This window comes from Melanotaenia boesemani, chromosome 2 (genome assembly GCF_017639745.1).
Source record: "Melanotaenia boesemani isolate fMelBoe1 chromosome 2, fMelBoe1.pri, whole genome shotgun sequence".
Lineage (NCBI taxonomy): Eukaryota > Metazoa > Chordata > Actinopteri > Atheriniformes > Melanotaeniidae > Melanotaenia > Melanotaenia boesemani.
In genome coordinates this window covers 23,362,952-23,381,395 of record NC_055683.1, presented here as the reverse complement: position 1 = coordinate 23,381,395, position 18,444 = coordinate 23,362,952, and the positions used below count along the sequence as shown (strand labels likewise).

Genomic DNA, 18,444 nt, shown 5'->3' with positions numbered 1-18,444 from the left:
GTGGCTGTTGCTGCAGAATAATGAGAGTTTTCTCTGTTGTCTTTGAGGGAGCTGATCACCCACATCCTGGGATGAAGCCAACTGCAAGGAGATCACCTGTCAGTGCTGTCAGAAAAATTGCAGCACCGAGTACTATTTAGGAGGTGAGGGGACAACACACATGACCGAGAGCGTCTTTGGAGTGTTAGTACAAACTGTTTGGACAATTGTGAAGCAAAGAATGCACCACTTGTCCTCTATGTACTGTTGGCCTTCTCCATGGAATTTGTATTGTTCTTTGTTGTGTGTTTCTATTGATGGAGGGTTTTTATTGTTATTATTGTTATATTAAATGTTTCAGTAGTTCATATTCCTGTATGCTTGTGACCTTTGCATTACCACTAACACTTTGCTCAGACCCACTGTGTTGTTTGCGTTATTCCGACGGGACTCTGAGATCACATTCAGCTGAAACCGAATGTTTTACATGCAGCAGAAGGCTGACAAAAGTCTTGATGTCATCAATATCACAAAAATATTGCAGAGCATTTTTCTCCTTTATGGCCTTGATAACATAAGCAATCGGACCCTTGTTTTAAAATTCAAGGACATATTTTTTTTTCTTAAATAAATATAACAAAATATTTGTTTTCAGTGAGGTCTTGGACTGATTATTTCTCAAACACATTATCCTACACATAGCTATGATTATCCCAATGAAACTAAACTTTGTAAACTCACTTTTTGTTGTTGTTGTTCTTCTTCTTCTTCTTCTTCTTCTTCAAAAATCAAAAACAATTTTAAAGAATCTACCTGTGGGTTAATTTAGTCCAGTTTAGACCAATGTGGATATTCTTCTTATATTGGTTTACACTGATTGCAATTAGACTAGATCCACTTGGACTTTTAGTTGGTGAGACAACTTTGAGAAAGAGAATATTTTCATTGAAGAACAGCAACAGAACTTCAGTATATTCAGGATATTACTGTTTTATGTTCTTGACATAAAACCTACTGAGACAGGAAGCAACCAGAGGATGGAAAACCTGCTACACATCTTCATGTGAACTTAGTTTAATGGAAAAGGCACACAGCAGAAACAATAAATTGAGTAAAATATCTTCTTTCTCTCTCTATATATATATATATATCTCTTTCTCCTTTTTCTTTCTGTTTTTCGGGGGTATTTTTATGCTTTGTAAAATGTTGGAGTATTCTAAAAGTTTTTTTTTTAATAGTAACATATTAAATAATCTTTTTTGTTTATGCATTTTGCACTTCTAGACCACTTGAGACAAGAGCTGGGAGTTGGGTATGTACGCTCTGAGCATCATATTATCCCAATACATGGCTCGAAATAACTTTTTTTTGTTTGTTTGTTTGCTGTTTGTTTTTCTGTTCTTTATAAAGAACAGAAAAACAAACAACAAACAAACATATATATAATTTACTCGTTAAACTACTTCGTTAAAAAAAAAACTAAGGAAATGTCACCTTGTCTGAGTAAACTGATGTGCAAAGCAACATTTTCCACAGTGCACCTTTCACGCAGTTGTTAAGGAGTCAATAAGAGACAAAACCTAAAAATACTCTGGAGTCTTCCTCCTCTTTTACATTTTCAGCTTCAGCACATCTAAACAGGTCACATAAAGTCAATAAAATGTACTAACAGCATGTCACAGCTTGACTTGAATCCACTGGGATTCAGTGATGACGTAGGCTGAAGCTAAATAACCGGAGCGCGCACTTGATGAACGGAAGCGCGGGTGCGCACCTCCCCATAATAATCTGGCTGAGCAGACGTCGCTGTCTCTTCAGCACCACTCACTGACAATCCAACCAACCGGAGAGGTAAGACAGGCACAACTGAGTTCTCTGCTGCCTTTTGAGGATTTTATCTCTAACGATAACAAACCTGTAGGCTTCAACTTTTTTCTTTAGCCGACGTGTTATCCAATTCCAATTTAGACGAGTTTCACCTGCTGAAAGAACTGCAATTTCTTTGGCTCTCTCTGTCCTTTTTTATGAAGAGGATAGACCATGTGGTTGGTGGACGAATGATAGCCCATTGTGATTTTACACTGCGGATTTTGATTTGGTTATTTGCATCGTGGCTCCATAAACAAAGTTTTGGGGGATTTTTGTGACACTTTAAAAGTGTAGAAATGTACCCAACCACTTAATTTAATCAGTTGTGGTTGACAGAAGTTTATTATCTTACAGGTGACTTTAAGTAGATATTTTGTGAGCTTTTGTTTTCCTTTTTATCGACGGATTTGTTTGGTATATCTAGACGGAATGCTGGCTTTAGTTGTTGGACTGTGGTATCTGAGCAGCGGATGCACGGTGCGGAGCCAGGGTGCTACAGGTAGCCGTTTTGTCTGTAACGCAATTCCTCCGGGCGCAGAACCAGGCTGCGTGTATGCTCCCACGGGGAACCGTGTCCAGAGTAGCAGTCCTGCGGAGGACGAGCTGCGTAACACGATCATCCAGCTCCGGGAAACTATCCTGCAGCAGAAGGAGACAATCGTGAGCCAACAGGGGACCATTAAAGAGCTCAACTCCAAGCTGGCGCGCTGCGAGGCTGCATCCGACGATATGGCGCAGGGCAAGTCCCGGGGTCAGGGCTCCAGACGGAAAGAGTATGGGAAGAACACCATGGGGGACTTGCCTCGCGACCCCGGTGAGACAATAGACCAACTGGACAAAACCATGCAGAGTCTCAAAGGTCGGCTGGAGAACTTAGAGGTACGATTTCACAAACACGCAGCCAACGCGTAAACGCAAGACAAAAATCTCTTTCTTTAATTTCCTCCCGTATCCTACAAAGATTTTCCTACAGCTCATCAACCAAAATAAGCTCATTCGATTTTTAACTGTATATTGCCTTACATTAAGCACTGCACATATCTTACTCTGCTGTTCAAAATGTCTCAGAGGAACAGAGGAATTGGGGAGATCAAAGGGTCACATTTTAGGCATGTCACGTCATTTCTTCTTCTAAATCATTAAAAGACAACTCTGATCATGAGCTGCTGGATAAGAATCATCAATAAGATATGAACAGTACAAAAAAAAATCTCGTCAAAGGTGTAATCATGCATGTGGTGCAGGGATTTGCAAAGCAATCTTGAATAATTTATGAGTATAGTGTGTGTGTGTGTGTGTGCTCCAAGGACTCGCTTATTTGCTGTCATATGACTAATTATTCATAGCAGATGATTAAATTCTTCCAGATTTCATCTGCATCAGAGCACTGAACTTTCAAATGAAATCAAATATTAAATGCTTCAGTAGTTCATATTCCCATACACCTGAGACCTTTCTCCACCAACACTTTGTTCAGACCCACTTTTGTTGTTTGCCTTATTTCTATGAGACTCCGAGATCACATTCAGCTGATACTGAGGTCACCTGTAGTGTAGTGTTTTACATGCAGCAGAAGGCTGATATAAATCCTGGTGTTGTGTCAGAAATATAGTACAGCTCATTTTTCACCTGAAAACATAACCAATCACATGATTGTTTTTAAATTCAAGGATATCTTATAGACAGTATGCTGCATAGCATATCCATCCATCTCTTTATCCCCCCCACCCGCCCTCCTCCTTCCTCTCTCTTTATTGGAAACTCTAATACCCTGATCAAATCAAGGATACACTGCAGCAGCTACGATGCACATTATATTGCGTTTTAATCACATATCTATTGATCAACATCGGCTTAACCTAATGATTATTGCCAGACCGGAGCTGGTGACATATGGCTACAAGGAGAATGATCTCTTCCACCAATCAAAGCTATCTGCATACATCCACCGATTGCTCTCCTTGGACCTCACTGCCACATCATTTGAGAACTTCTTATTCACATATTCAGATGGTACCATTTTGTCAGGAAAAATAAATCAAACTTGGACGTCACCCAGAGTGTCTGAAAGCTCTAACAGTGAACTTGCCAACAGGGTAAGATTAGAAATGAATATTTGAGGGCAATTTGCAATGCAACTATGTGGGCCTGTGCAGATCAAAATCCATCTGTGATCATGCCTGGTCTTAACTCTGGGTGACGTCTACCTTTAATACCCAGCACAGCCATGGGTGTATGGGTGTTTGGCAGGTCACCCATCAAAGTCTGCTACAGCGACACAGTGACTTCTTTTGGATATTGTTTTTTTTTTTTGTTCCCCCCCCCCCCCAAAACAGTGTGGCTAAAATGATACCAGACCTCTTTGTTTATCAATCTGAGGACTATATCAATCTATCTGCCTTTGTATGCTTCCATCCATCTTTTGTCTGCTTCCCAGCAACAGAGTTTGCATCTCCCTATCACAAACACATCAGCTGGAGGAGTCTCGGCCTTGACTCCCCTGCCACCAGAGCTCCGCGAGCTGCTGCGGCAACGTCTGGGGGCGCTGGAGACCCAGCTACTCCGGAAGGTGGCGGAGCTGGAGGAGGAGAAGAGCCAGCTTTACAACGAAACTGCGGCCCACCGCCAACGCACTGAGAACGCTCTCAATTCCCTCCTGGACAGGATCACAGAGCTTGAGAAAAGTAAGTGATTCATTGGGTGCTGTGAAATATTGACCAGATTTAATGCCAACTTTGCTTTTTCTTTTTTATTTCATTTTTTTCATTTTCAGATGTAGAATTAATTAGCCAATTCCTTTCAAAGTTCTGGTGTTGCAAGTAAATATCTCTCACGTGTTCATTTTTCCACAAGCAATTCTCAGAAAAAGCCCCTAGTGTCAAAAGTTAGACTTGGAAAGCATTGCTGAATGCTTAATTAGTTCAAGAAATATTCAACAGACATTTTCACTCCAGGGTTTCTCTTTGATGGTGGACGTCAAAAATAACATAAAATATCTATATTTGAAGGAAACATATTTTACGATTCTATTTCAACATTCACTGAACATTTCCTGTCAGCCTATGTCCCTAAAGGCTCAGCAGATTCATATATATTAACTGCTGACACACAATGAAGCTAGACACCAATCAGACATGTAGAACATCATCCGTCACTGCAAGAGCCACTAAATAAATATTATGTTTGACCTTTTTTAGTCCAATTTATATCAAAACTGTGCCAGAGGTGTTGATTTGCTGTTAGAGTGAGTTTTAAGGCTGGTGTTTTGGTGTTTTGTCAGGTTCAAACGTGAGAATTTTTTCACAAATAAAGGTGTTGCAGTAACTTTTTAACCCCTTAGGCACCAAAGTTGCAAAGGCATAGTTCTTAGTAAGTTATAGAATCTAATATGACTGCCAACCTGTGACGCCACAATATGAAATTCATAATCAACATTTTTTCTAATTTACAGTATGCCTTAAAAACTTTAAAAACTCTGGTGGCTAAAGGATTATCTCAGTTCTATCTTTGGCCTAGATTTAGTAGGAAATGTAGAGCTAGAGTACATGCAAGTTTGATTTTGAGCATCTCAGTCACAGAAAGGCCAGTGTATTAGTTGCTGATCACCTACCTTTCTCACTGTGCTGTTGTAAGGCTTTTGTGAGTAACATAACTTGGCTTTTTTTTTTTTTTTTTTTTTTACTCTTTCTTATCCTCTTAAGGTACAGTGAGGCTCTCTGTAACTACACTAATTTGCTTCAGTCATTCATGTTATGTTCAGAATGTAATGAAAGAGGTTCTGCTATCCTGAACTCAAAGAAATACATGACTAACTCAAATGCTGTATCATTTTGTGGTGACATCCATTGCAATGCATGCAAATGCAACTTTATTTATAACACACTTTAAAAACAACAAAGTTAAACAAAGTGCTACAATGTGCACAAAACACTAAAATCTATTAAAATAAATAGCATATGAAAGACATTAAAACATTTTAAATACATTTAAATAAATCCAGCCACGTGGTTACAAAGGCATAGTTTACTCTTTCAAAGTGCTGTGGTGCTAGGAGTGCTTAATTTTGGTCAGCTACCTTAGGTGAAAGAAGATGGACCTCAATTTTGAAATCATTAAAATAAAGAAAGTTCAGTGCCATCCCAAATTTAATGTCCTTCAAACATGTTTGCAAAGAGTTCACAAAAAGCCTGTTCTTCTTTTTAAGTGCAACAAAAGGAGATACCATGTCTCCTTGAGCCCAGCTGGAGCAAAGAAAAACGGAATTGGGACTCCATATGACAGTGGAGCACAGAAGGACTTGGAATCCCCTAGATTAACCAAGAAGGTTCGATCTTTTAAACAGGACCTGAATCATTCCAGAGCCACATCTTTTTTGCTGACACAACGTTCAAACGCGAGATTACAACATCTTGGTCGACATTATCAAATGCAGCAGTGATATCCAGTAGAATAAGAACCACACAGTCACCAGAATCACATGATAGAAGAAAATCATTAAAAACTCTTAAAAGTACTGATTCAGCACTGTGCATGGCTTTAAAATTAGATTGAAAAATCTCAAGAACATTGTGCTCATTTAGGTGTGGAATTATCTGATTATAAACAATTATTTCCAAGGCTTGGGATAACAAAGACAACTTGGAAATTGGGCTAAAGTTTGCAAGAACATTTGCATTTATCCAAGGCTTTTTAAGAAGTGGCTGCACAACCACATTTATAAAATGAGGTGAGAATCCCATAAATAATAGTGAAAATTGATGAGTCCACAGTAGAAAAAAACTCTTTCAACAGACATGGGGAAGAGCATTATGACGTGACCCACCACTCCCTGTAGCTGAGCAAGAGTGACATGCTCAAACTGGTGGAAAACAGCAGAGCACATAGGAGTAGATGAGGGGTCAGATGTGGGCAACACAATCTGTGCCCTTACTGAGGCTACATAATCAATCAAAAACTGTTCATACATTTCAAAACAGGGCTCAAAACAGGGCGCTCGGGGGGTGTAAGATAAGTCTCAATTGACTTAAACAATACATGAGGTTTGTGACAGTTAGAAAGGATATTAGCAAAATATTTTCTTTTTACTTTTTGAACAGTGGACTAATATAAACGCCAAGAATCTCAAAATTTGAGAAACCCCTAGGTTATCTTTCTGTCTATTTACGCTCGGCCCTGTGGTACTCACACCTTGCAACATGGATCTCATCATTTAGCCAGGGTTCAGACCTGGCTTTGGCCTTTCTGGTCTTGACTGGAGCCATGGTGTCCAGGACAGTCTGGCTTGGGTCATGAAACCAAGAACTAAGTTCATCTGTGTTGTCCAGGGCTCTACGGATGTTGTATTGTTTAAAACAGAGAACTGAGCAGCTTTGGAGGGGTTAAAAACACGAGAGCGCTGAGAAGGAACGTCCGCTCTGACAGCATTACTGGGCAAAGGAAAATCAAACACCACAGGCATTTGGTCAGAAAAAACAGCGCCACAAACTTCCAAGTTAAGAACAGGCAGGGCGTGTTAACACCAAGTTAAGTGTATGGCAATGTGTTTAAATAACATGCTGCCACCATGGAAACAATCCAAGTGGAGAATCAGTTTGCAGTTTTATAGTAGTGGACACATGACTTTCATCAAGTGATCAACAGTTAGATATTTTGTTTGTTTAGATGCCTTTTTTTGCTCATTGGTGTCCCCCTTCTATTGTTGGAAAAAATTAAAGCGACTATAAAATCATATGCTAGAGCCCATGGAAAGCCATTCATGAGAATGTGTTGGCATAATGAAAATGTGGAGTGACAAGTTATGGTAAGACAGCATACTTTCTAACATGACTGCACTGAATAAACACAAAATATAAACATATTAAAATGTTCCAGCTTCTCTTAATGCTATTTGATTTTTTTTCTTATTTACATTATTTAAGCTAGTATGGCAAATGTGTAAAATCAATACATGCTAATTTAGTTTGAAATCAATATACATGTGGAACAGAATTCATATTACTTTTATTACATTACTGCAATTGGGGAGAAAACCTTTGAAATGGTGCAGATTCCCAAGATTTTGATCTGATATTTGTACAAACTGACCAAAGTTTTTTAGATGAGAGTAACTCACTAATATGTTAACCGTAATGATGAGGTTATATCTTACATTTCATTCTCTGATAAATAACATAACAGGATGAATATGCTGCTGCTGAAATGTTGTCTTCACTTTAGCCATTAAACAGAGCAGTAAAGTAAATGTTGGGAAATGTTGTAATACAATAGTTTTAATAAAGGAATTGGCCACAGCTTTAATCCCCTCTGATGTACAACCAACACAGAGCAGAGGGAGAAATTATCATGATTATGTTGTCTTCATGATTAAAAACATGCACATCAGCTGTCTTACTGAAGAGGCCAAGCAAAGTAAACATGACACAGAATAAAGGACCAGATCAGTTATTAGTTATTGACAGCAACAACAAAACTAACTCAGCATCTGTGTGTCCTTTTTAGCTCTCTCCATCAGTAAAATCCAGTCTCATGTCTGTTGTTTATTTCATTTAATCATTTCGTCTGTGATCTTGGATCTCTTTGTTCCATCTGCCATGGTGTTTATGGGTTGCTTTTCTTTAAAAACTTTATTTGTGATGACAAAAGTGTCGTTGTTTTTATTTTTATTCACAATGAAAAAACTCTGTTGTTCTCTAGTCGTTGCTGTGAGACATGCTACCGTAAAATGGTGTGTCATGCCAGGCAGTGGTACCTCTGCTCCTGGGTGCCAGAGGGTAGCTTAAGGCCATGAAATGTGCATAACAAAGGTTGGTGTACTTTAAAACAAGTCACCAACATGTTGTTTTGAGGTTAAAAAAATATTTAAAATTGCTTTAACTGTAAGAAAGATAAACACCCAAAAATGATGCTCTTGGAAGAGCGGGGGATGGGGGGTAATTCTGTTACATCATACTTCAGTTTGATTTTTCCCTCATATTTTAAGTCTGTGTGTGGTTAGATTGAAAGAACCATATTGGCTGCATTTCTATTGCAAAGAATTTCGTCAGTGGAATAGGATCTTCAAGATGTCCTGACCTATTTTATGGACTTCAAGAAATTACAAACTAAACCAGGTACTCAAGAGATATTTCTTCACCTCTGAACAGTTCTGGCTGGAAAGCACGATTACCTGGTTCTTTCAGAGAGGGCTTAAGGTGATGAACATTTCTAATTGGTCAAGAAGCAGTTATCTCATGACCAATTTCTGCAATAGCTCCTGAAATTTGTTAAGTTTAAGATGTACCTCAGGAAAAGCTGTTTTTGACATTTAACATTTAAACCCACTCATTTATGAGTTCAGCAAGCAGGGAAGAGACAATGCCGAGCAAGCTGTGCTGGATGAACAACTTTAAGAAAAGCGGTAGCAACAAAGTAGTAAAGCATTTAAATAACACATTATTTTCTGTTTGCTTTATATCAGTTATATTTTTAAGCCCAAAATAAAACAACCTTATACTCAGGGAAACCTTTGGGGATTTACACACTTCCTTCTTCCTGACACAGCTCTGTGTACTACAGCTCTAAACTGCATTTGCTGTAGCCTACAAAAAATATACAGTTAGGTTTAGGAAAATGGGGTTTGGACAGGCTGAATTGTCTGAAAATTGCATTAGATCTTACTTTTAGCTGTACTACAAATGAACAAATCTAAAACAGCTTTAACACCAAAATGCACTGCTTTTGAGCTGCTGTACCATCAACAGCGGGAGCAAGCAGACATGTCATTGTCTGCGCATGCGCTACATCTTAATCTATCTCTGGAGTGTTACTTAAATTGTCTTCTACTAGTTTTCCCCACCGTTGCCACACCTGAACTTGCTTTTGTGCCGTGTGGACAGTAAGCCTCAGTCAGGCTTACTGTGTTGGGCCAGCCTGACTCGTATACATTCATCTCTTATCTCATGCCATAATAGGTAGAAAGTATAAATAAATAAAGTTTTTTCAGTTTTTTTGTGTTTGTTTTTTTTTTTTTTTAAGTTCTTGCATATACTTATATATTAACATTAACCTTTGCTACATGTTAATGGAGCAAAGATGAAGAGAACAATAAACAATTTACTATTTAAGTGTTAGCATGCTGGTATAATCACAGTTAACATGTTTACTTGGATAATTCCAGCCTCTATAATGTTGGTCTTTGCTGTTTGGAACAAGATGGTGGTGGATGTTGTGGAGAAATGTGGCAGCTCAATGTGTTATCATCCCTAAACCATCAGCTTGTGGCTGAATTGTGGTGCAGATGTTCTGGGATTTCTCCATGAGATGATTAAAAATATTCAGCAAGTAATTATGTAGCAGCAGTACATGCAACTATTGTCTGAAATGTATCAACAGCTGTCTGAACTCATCCTCTTACGAATCCTCCAAACACTTCATAGTGGGTGAGGAGGTGAGACAAGTGGACAGTCTGCACACAGATGTTGTCTCATTTTGTCCTGGGATTACTTTTAACTGCTCACATAGGCTTACCAACTCACCTAAACATAAATTATTCATGGTGTTTTAGAAACTTGCCAAACACATTTACCATCCGTTTGTGCTCATGTTTACCTCCTACTCTCTATCATTTTTTTTGTGAAGACTCGTCTTTTATATTTAACAATATTCGTGAAGATGAGAGGAAATACAGGGGTTCCAGATAAAAATATCTCTGTGATAATTATTAATAATAAAAATGCTAATAATAAGGTGGTATTATCATAACTTGAGGCTGTTTTGCTGAATTATACCAGCAAAGTCCAAAAGGAAAGCATCAAGATACATCATTTGACACAATGTCAAGTCAAAAATGGGTCATTCAGCAATGCAACTTAGATAGACAAGTTGTTCTACCAAAACACAGTTAAAAAAAAAATAAATAAAAAAAAAAATCACCTTTTGAAATCCTGACCTGAATCCAACAGAAATGTTTGTGGAAAAACATACAGTAAAGCTAGCTGTTCAGCTGAGAAAACCCAACATTAACACAGAGTTTAAGCTGTTCTGTACAGAGGAATGGGAAAATATTCCTCCAAGCTGATGTGAAGAACTGATAAGCAGTTATTAAAATCATATATTTGCTCTTTTTTACCATGCAGAGGGGTCACACAAGAACCTGCGAGCAAAGGTTCGCATGCTGAAGCCAATAAAATTTGATAATGTTGATTGATTTCCTTTAACAAAGTACCGTGTTTTGTCCTATTTATTTACTTAAGCAATATTTATGTATTTTTAGGAGATTTGTTTATATTTTGTGGGCTCTCATCTCTTTATGGGCGACTTCAGTCAGCAACATAAAGTATGAGACAAATGATAATAATCCTAATCATGTGTACTTTTTATCTATACACAGGTAATAATGCCTTTAAGTCGCCTGAGGACTTTAAGGTGTCCCTCCCTCTCCGTACTAACTATCTGTATGGACGCATCAAGAAGAGTCTTCCTGAGATGTATGCCTTCACCGTTTGCATGTGGCTCAAGTCCAGCGCCAGTCCTGGCATCGGCACCCCATTCTCCTATGGTGTGCCAGGCCAGGCCAATGAGATAGTCCTCATTGAATGGGGGAACAACCCCATTGAGCTTCTAGTTAATGATAAGGTAGGTCTATTATTAAAAGTGTCATTTCACTAATAGAGTGAAGCAATACCTTCACTGTGCCCTGATTTTTGAAAGAGATCAGAATATTTTATTATTTGCCTGGTAGCAAAATTCGCTCTGACGATGGAAGTATGCAGATCAGCCACAATGCTAATTGAATACAAAGTATGAATGGTAATGCTTTGTGATGTGTAACAAGTAGGTAGTTTATGTGTGCACATTAATGAAACAGTGGAGAAGAGATTCACTGACCATTAGCTCTGAATATTTAATTTTGCACCATATAAACATTTAATATGGCTGACCCACATTCCACACAGACCCACAGATAACAGTATTCATTAGGGGACTTAGGCTGCCATGTGTGCTCATTTGATGGCCTTATCCTGCTGCTGCTGTAGAGACAGTCTCATACGCTGAGCTTTCAGTCAACACAGATGTCCAAACATACATGAATATTTTACATCATTTACGGCATAGAGCTGTTATCGTTCCATTAATGAAGGCTGTAATAATAGATTTCATTTATTCGTGATGGTGCAGTTGCTTTTGCAGCAGTGGAATGTAATATTTGGGCAATTCTTGGGTGTACCCCCTTCCCCCACTGTCTTGTTTACATTGGGTGTTATTGGCACAGACAGGTCTTCCCACAGTTTCCCCCTCACAATGCATTATACATATGTTCAAGTCAGACAAATCAGAGAGAGATGGTGGGAGAAAGGAATAAGAGTGTGAATGGAAACGGAGCACTGTAGGGCAGGGGGGAAAGTTCGGCACTGAGAAAGAGCGAAAGACAGTCAGATGGTAGGAAGTGAGACAAGTTTGGTGAATATGATGACCATATGTTAAGCAACACATCCATGTGCTGAACTTGCTTAGAGTGGTAACAGGGTCCACTGGGACACATTGTTTATGCTGTTCATTTGGCTGCATAGCAAGAATGAAGCAGAAAGCTGCCTCAACAGTATGAAAAAGTGCAGTGTTGTCTCCTTTGTTTGTATGCTGTTATGCAGGGAGGGGATCCCTGTTAATACAGCAACATCTTTTATGTTTTTATCTTTGCAGAGCAAAGTTCTTCATACCTCCTGATTTTTTATTTTTTTATTTCTCCAATGTCCAAAATATGATCGTGGCATCTCAGTTTTCCACTGAATTGGCACTGCAAGAGTTTTATCAATGATGGATCCTGCCTGCCTTCTGCAGGCAACATTGAATTTTCTCTGCAAGGTTACACATATAAACTGATCTGAAACTGATAAATCTTTAATAATCGTGGTGTTTCCAAAGTTCGGAAAAGCTTTAAGTAGTTCTGAAGAGATTAATGCAGATTTTTGAAACTCGTGTGGTTGAAGTATTTTTGCTGACATCATAACAGAAATAGCTTCCTCCTGCCTTTACCCACCAGAAACGTTTTGCATTGACTTGCAGAGATTGCACGCTTCTTTTGAGATGCAGCAAAGAATAGAACATGCAAAACATATCACTTGGATTTTCTCAGGCAACCTTTTGGCATTTCATTGCGTGAAAAGAATTTAATTTAGCTGCAAACAGTTGCATAACTTTTTAGTATAAGTTAATGTTGATTTTTTTTTTTTCCTCATTCTGACTTTACTCTGAAATGCAACAAGTGTATTTGTTTTTTTCCTGCTGGGACAAACTTTTATTTAAAAGAAAGCCTGGGAATAAGCAGCTTTATTTTGTCATAACTGTGAAATTACTTCTGTAATCTTTTGAGGATGTGATCATTTGTTGTCATTTAGCTGGAGATGAGTAAGTTGTAGTATGCCCTGATTAAATTATGTTCTAATATTAAACTCTTTCTTTAGAAAACACCACTGCTTTTCTAAACCTGTTGTTACTGAGTTTTCCTTAATTCCCAAAGCTTTGGTGTGACTCATTCCAATCCGACAGACTCTATAATACCTCCAGTGCTGCTGAAGACACACCACCTGGTGTATTTAATGAGTTCAATTGCCTCCACAACTGTGAGTGACTTGAATTATAGTTTCAGTGACTTCCATCATCTTTGGTCTATTTGCATCTGGAGCTACATCTGCAGCAAGATGTGAGTGTAAAGTAATCCTTTAGGCTCATAATGAAAAGGCTAATGAGCTACAGTGCATGCTCGTAATCTCATGTGCTGCGCTGAATACTCAGAGGACTGTGATGTCATTGGTTGGTAAAATAACCGGTTGTTTTTCTTTGATCTATGAACAAAGCAGGAAAGCATGAGAGGACAGAATTTTGCTGCTAGCAATCGGAATGCTTTGAAGGATGTTTTATTCCTTGATGTCACCTGGGTAATCTAAATGTTAAATTCTCTGCAGGACGCTGTCCCTTTGAAGCTGCAACCCCTCTAATTGCTGTCCTTGTTTCTAATATGCCACAATTACACTCAACACTCCTATTACGCCCTTTTGGTTTCTTCCCCGTTTTGTCTGTACTCTCCTCTGCCCTCATTTCAATCGCCCTCTACAATTATCTTAAACCAGGTGGCCCAGCTCCCTCTGTCAGTGAGTGATGGGCGTTGGCACCACATCTGCATCACCTGGACAACCAGAGATGGTTTCTGGGAGGCTTATCAGGATGGCGAGCGTCTAGGCACTGGAGACAACCTGGCCCCCTGGCACCCAATTAAACCTGGAGGAGTAATCATCCTGGGCCAGGAGCAGGTGAGAATTAAAGTATAGTGAGTAAAAGAAAAAGTGCAAGTGATTGCATGCATGTGTGTGTGTGTGTTTTCCCCACATGTCAGTAGGTTTCATGTGTGTATTCTCCCCCAAGCTCAGTGCCAGAGGCACAGAGCAGGGAGTCAGGGAGAGGAGGCAGCAAAGCTCTTCTCACGCTACTGGGGCCTTTTCAGTATGACCTCATTCATATACTTACAAACTACTGATCTTGGGAGCCGAGTTGGCAAGATATTCTACTGATTAGCTCAATGACACCATTTGTGGACTCAAAAAATTGCACAGTGATGTAAATTACCTCTACTGAGAGCCTTTGACTCATAAAGCATTAGTTTGAAGCCTACAGGGATGATATTCCTTATGTTTCAGTCATAAGATGAAGGTGAGATTGCAGTAGATTGCACAATATTGGAGACAGAATAACACTTAATAAAAAAAACATACGCTGTTGCTTGTCAGTTTGTTGAAATTGAAAGAAAATTGATTCATTTGAATTTAAGCCTGTTCCATATCCCTCACAAAATAAACCTCTTTCATAAACTCTGTTCTGTTTCTCTATCAAGGACATTGTCGGAGGCCGTTTCGATGCGACCCAAGCCTTTGTAGGCGAGCTGAGCCAGTTCAACATGTGGGACAGAGTACTGCGGCCCGTGGACATCATGGGTTTAGCCAACTGCTCAGCTTACATGCCCGGCAATGTGGTTCCTTGGATTGATGCCAATGTGGAAGTGTTTGGCGGTGCAAGCAAAGCTGCTTTGGAAATCTGTGAAGACCGTGCTTTTGACTCCTAAAGGATGCAATATGAGGAATCTAGTATGGCTGCAGGGATCTAGAAGCTGTATTTGTTGACTGTTGCCTCTTTCAAATCCCAAAGGCAAGAATAGCAGCGCACCATTTTTACATATTTATATGGTGTGACTGCATGGTCTCAAATACTCTGTTTATTGGATTTACAAGTTATTGTGTCCATTCAGTGTGAACCCTGAAGACATTCAAGGAGAAGTCATCTGAGAAAGATACTATATGCTGTTGCATCAGACTGCTGCAGTGATATGATCTGCTGTCATTTTGTGCTTTTTTCCCCTTCTTTAACTCAGCTGTCATTTGACTGCTCTTTGAAAACAGCTCTTCTTGGTTGCATTCCTTATGATGACAACATTGCAGTGTATTCCTTGTTAATGTGAGCTCAAAACAGGCTTTGATGTGCTGTAGAAAAACTGTGGTCGAGCACTACACGCTGCAAGCTTTTTTTCACTGTTTGAAGAGAAGCGAGACACAGAAGAAGACGGGCAGTGGAATGAGGTGGATGCTCATAAGTTTAAAATGGACAACAGCATGCCTTCTTTTCAGGCATCCAAACCTGGCAGGTTGTTTAAATATTATGCATGAGCTTGGGCAGTGAAGTTAGGATCACCAGTGGCGTTGCATGCTTCCTGTCAATCCTCAGAGTGAGTGTGGTGCGCCAAAACCAACCAATGCAGCGTGCTGACATTACATAAGATTGTGTGTGTATGTTCCTGTGAGCATGGCTTGTCTTGCGTGTAAAAAGACCAGAGATTATGAAAGAGGCAGGACATTTTCATTCTTGTAAATCTATGCTTAATACCTCACTGCCCCTTGAGCAGCTGCCATGTCCCAAACAGCTTTGTGGATGGGCTGGCTCTGCTCAGGTTAATAGCAATGTCGGACCGTTGCCTAGGACTGGCAAATTGAAAATAGCTGTGAGCGCCAGCTTGAGTGCTCAATGAGGGCAGGGCCTAGGTCTGACCCTCAAGGACAATCCTTAATTCCTCATGTGGGTAGTAATTATCCATGTTTATGAATGAGAGAGGCGGCGAGCAGCTCTGATCCTCTCGTATTTCTATAAGTTAAGTTTGTCATAACTGATAAAATATTGAGCTGGAGAAGTGAAGTCAGATCAGAGCAGTACTTTGTGGACATTATAAATGTTGCTATCAGATGTAATTCGTCTTAATTGCTTCACACTGGACAAGAATAAAGGTTTTGATCCATGGATGTGATATATTTTTTAAAACGTACGAGCTTGGTGCACTCTGGCACCAAATGCTGAAAAAACTGTTCTTTGCAGCTTAGCTAAAGTTTGTTGTTAATGTTGCAACTGACATTTGTTTAAATGTTGGCTTTTGATTTTTTTTTCCCCTAAAAGAAAAACATGTAATGGAAGCAACAGAGATTAAATTTGGTATCACATCCAGATATTTTTTTTTCTCTCTTCTTGGAATTTCCGAATAACCAGTATAAAATAAATCTTCTGTTCACACTTTTAAAGCTAATATGCAGTAAGCTACTTGACAGCACAGAATGTTGCAAAAGTGAATACAATAAGGGAAGTGCACCCTTGACAGCTTAAGGTTTGTTAACATGTTGTGATTGTTCTTTGGAGTGTCTTTGTTAACAATGTTTTAATGTGAAATCCAATAATTTTTTTCCTGTAAAAATAGTTTTTTTCCCTTTTATGCTCCTGATTCTTGTCCATTAGCAGGACATTATTTAAAGAAAAATAAAGTCAGGAGTACTAAAATGCATTGTTTAAATGGTGAATGGCCTTTGTGAGAACCATATGTGCTTTTTGCTTGTGGACTACTAAAATGTTTTGTCAGCTTCTGCAGCACACCTCCCTAGCAGCACAGATAATTAGGGGATCAAGACCAAGCTAAATGTGTTTTCAAGTTTTCTTCATGTGCAGTACCAGCTTAAGTTTGTTTGCCCCTTTTTTGCCATAAAACAAATGTCCTTTTGCACCCAATAAAAGTCAACATGATGTGACTTTTAACACAGCAACTTAATGATGTGACAGAATAACTGAACAGCTGTTTGAACAGTTGAAGCATGTTTTATTGAATTTTCATTGCGTTGCATTAGTGATGAACTCAGAGTGGAGTCTAACTCTGCCAAGGTCATCCGCAGCTCTTCTTAATAAAGAAACTGTGCTTTAACCTCAGATTAAGCTGTTTCACCCCATAATGTCATGTTTGTGCTGACATTAATTAAAATGCAGGTATTTGTCCAGTTCGTAGCCACATCATTTGTCAACCTACTCATAACACACATGGGAGTAGATGTCCTCATCTGGACAATGAAATGTTGTCAGCTGAGGAGAAATCCTCTGGATTGGCTAATGTCCAGGGGGAAATAAAAAAATCTGCCCAATGGATTATGAGAGCTGCTACAATGTAGGACACTGTGAGTATTCTTTTCTCTCCTTGATGCTGTGTGCCGATACTTTTGCAAGTGTGATGGTGGAGATGCACCATGGGGGGCCCTGTTTTTAACAGGACAACAATCGGAGGTATCCTAATGATAACTTCACGTCATGTGAATTATGTGTTATGACCTATTTATTTATTCATTTTTAGGAGGTGGAGACATAATTTGTGTCTAATTTTATTGCATTGCTGCTGTGATGCTGCACACCCTGGTGTTTTGCAATGTTAAGTACAAATTAATTATGAAAGTGAACAATCCAACTTGCTTTTAAATAAATGATAAATACACTAGTTTGTAAAGTGCACATTGCATTTTTTTTTCCTTTTTTATCAGAAGGCTTAACAGAAGTGCAGAAGTTAGCAACAGAATTAATGTCAACTACCAGTACTTGTGTGGTTTCTCATCAGATCTTTTGTACACTCAGCTGTGGAAAAAGTAATAAAATTCTGGGCCTACATCTGAATAGTATCTTTCATTTATACCTTCAGTCATACTCTATGACCATTTTATCATATTTAGTGACTGTGGCAGTTCTTAAAGAGAGCTTTCACAAGTTATTCACACACTGTGTCTTGTTTCCAATGTGCAAAAGGTTCTTTAAAACCTCCTGTGATGACTAGTATAACACCTCAGCCAAAATGTAGGTGGATAAATGACATTTTGGCTAATGTAGATAGTGCACATTAACATGGAAGAAAAATGTGTGAAACAAATGTGCATCAGAGCAGTTTCTCTGGTTATACTGCATGCTTCTGTGCGTAGGACTTAGTGTGGATTTAATGGCAACAATGCAAGTTCCTATTTGTAACTTTAGGCATTTCAAAAAGCATGAAATCACATAAATACAGTAATTGTGTTTTCATTATTAAAACAAACAATTACTTGACAGGTACACTTCTGCAGAGTGTGTTGTTTCCTTAGTAGCCCAAAATGGACAGTCTTGCATTTTAAGCAGCCCTTGTAGTTTCCTGCCCATTCATACTTAATGCTGCTTTGTCAGAAATGTTTCACGTCACAAAACAATAGAGAAGGAAGCCTTTAGCATCTGTTTTTTATGTGACAGGTAAAC

General features: G+C 38.9%; 1 protein-coding gene across 3 annotated transcripts; it reads left to right on the top strand.

Annotated features, from left to right (window-relative positions):
• The first annotated feature begins 1,743 nt into the window (after nt 1-1,743).
• On the top strand, nt 1,744-17,665 carry nptx2a (neuronal pentraxin 2a). 3 transcript variants are annotated; one of them, XM_041996207.1, is made up of 6 exons: nt 1,744-1,830; nt 2,203-2,727; nt 4,286-4,532; nt 11,216-11,460; nt 13,953-14,132; nt 14,711-17,665. In XM_041996207.1, exons 2-6 carry the CDS (start codon nt 2,278-2,280, stop codon nt 14,936-14,938), a joined length of 1,350 nt encoding a protein of 449 aa, XP_041852141.1. In that variant the 5' UTR covers nt 1,744-1,830; nt 2,203-2,277; the 3' UTR covers nt 14,939-17,665. The 3 variants fall into 3 exon arrangements, with proteins under 3 accessions (XP_041852141.1, XP_041852148.1, XP_041852132.1); XM_041996214.1 differs by having other exon boundaries at nt 1,791-2,727; nt 4,292-4,532; XM_041996198.1 differs by having other exon boundaries at nt 1,791-2,727.
• The last annotated feature ends 779 nt before the right edge of the window (nt 17,666-18,444 follow it).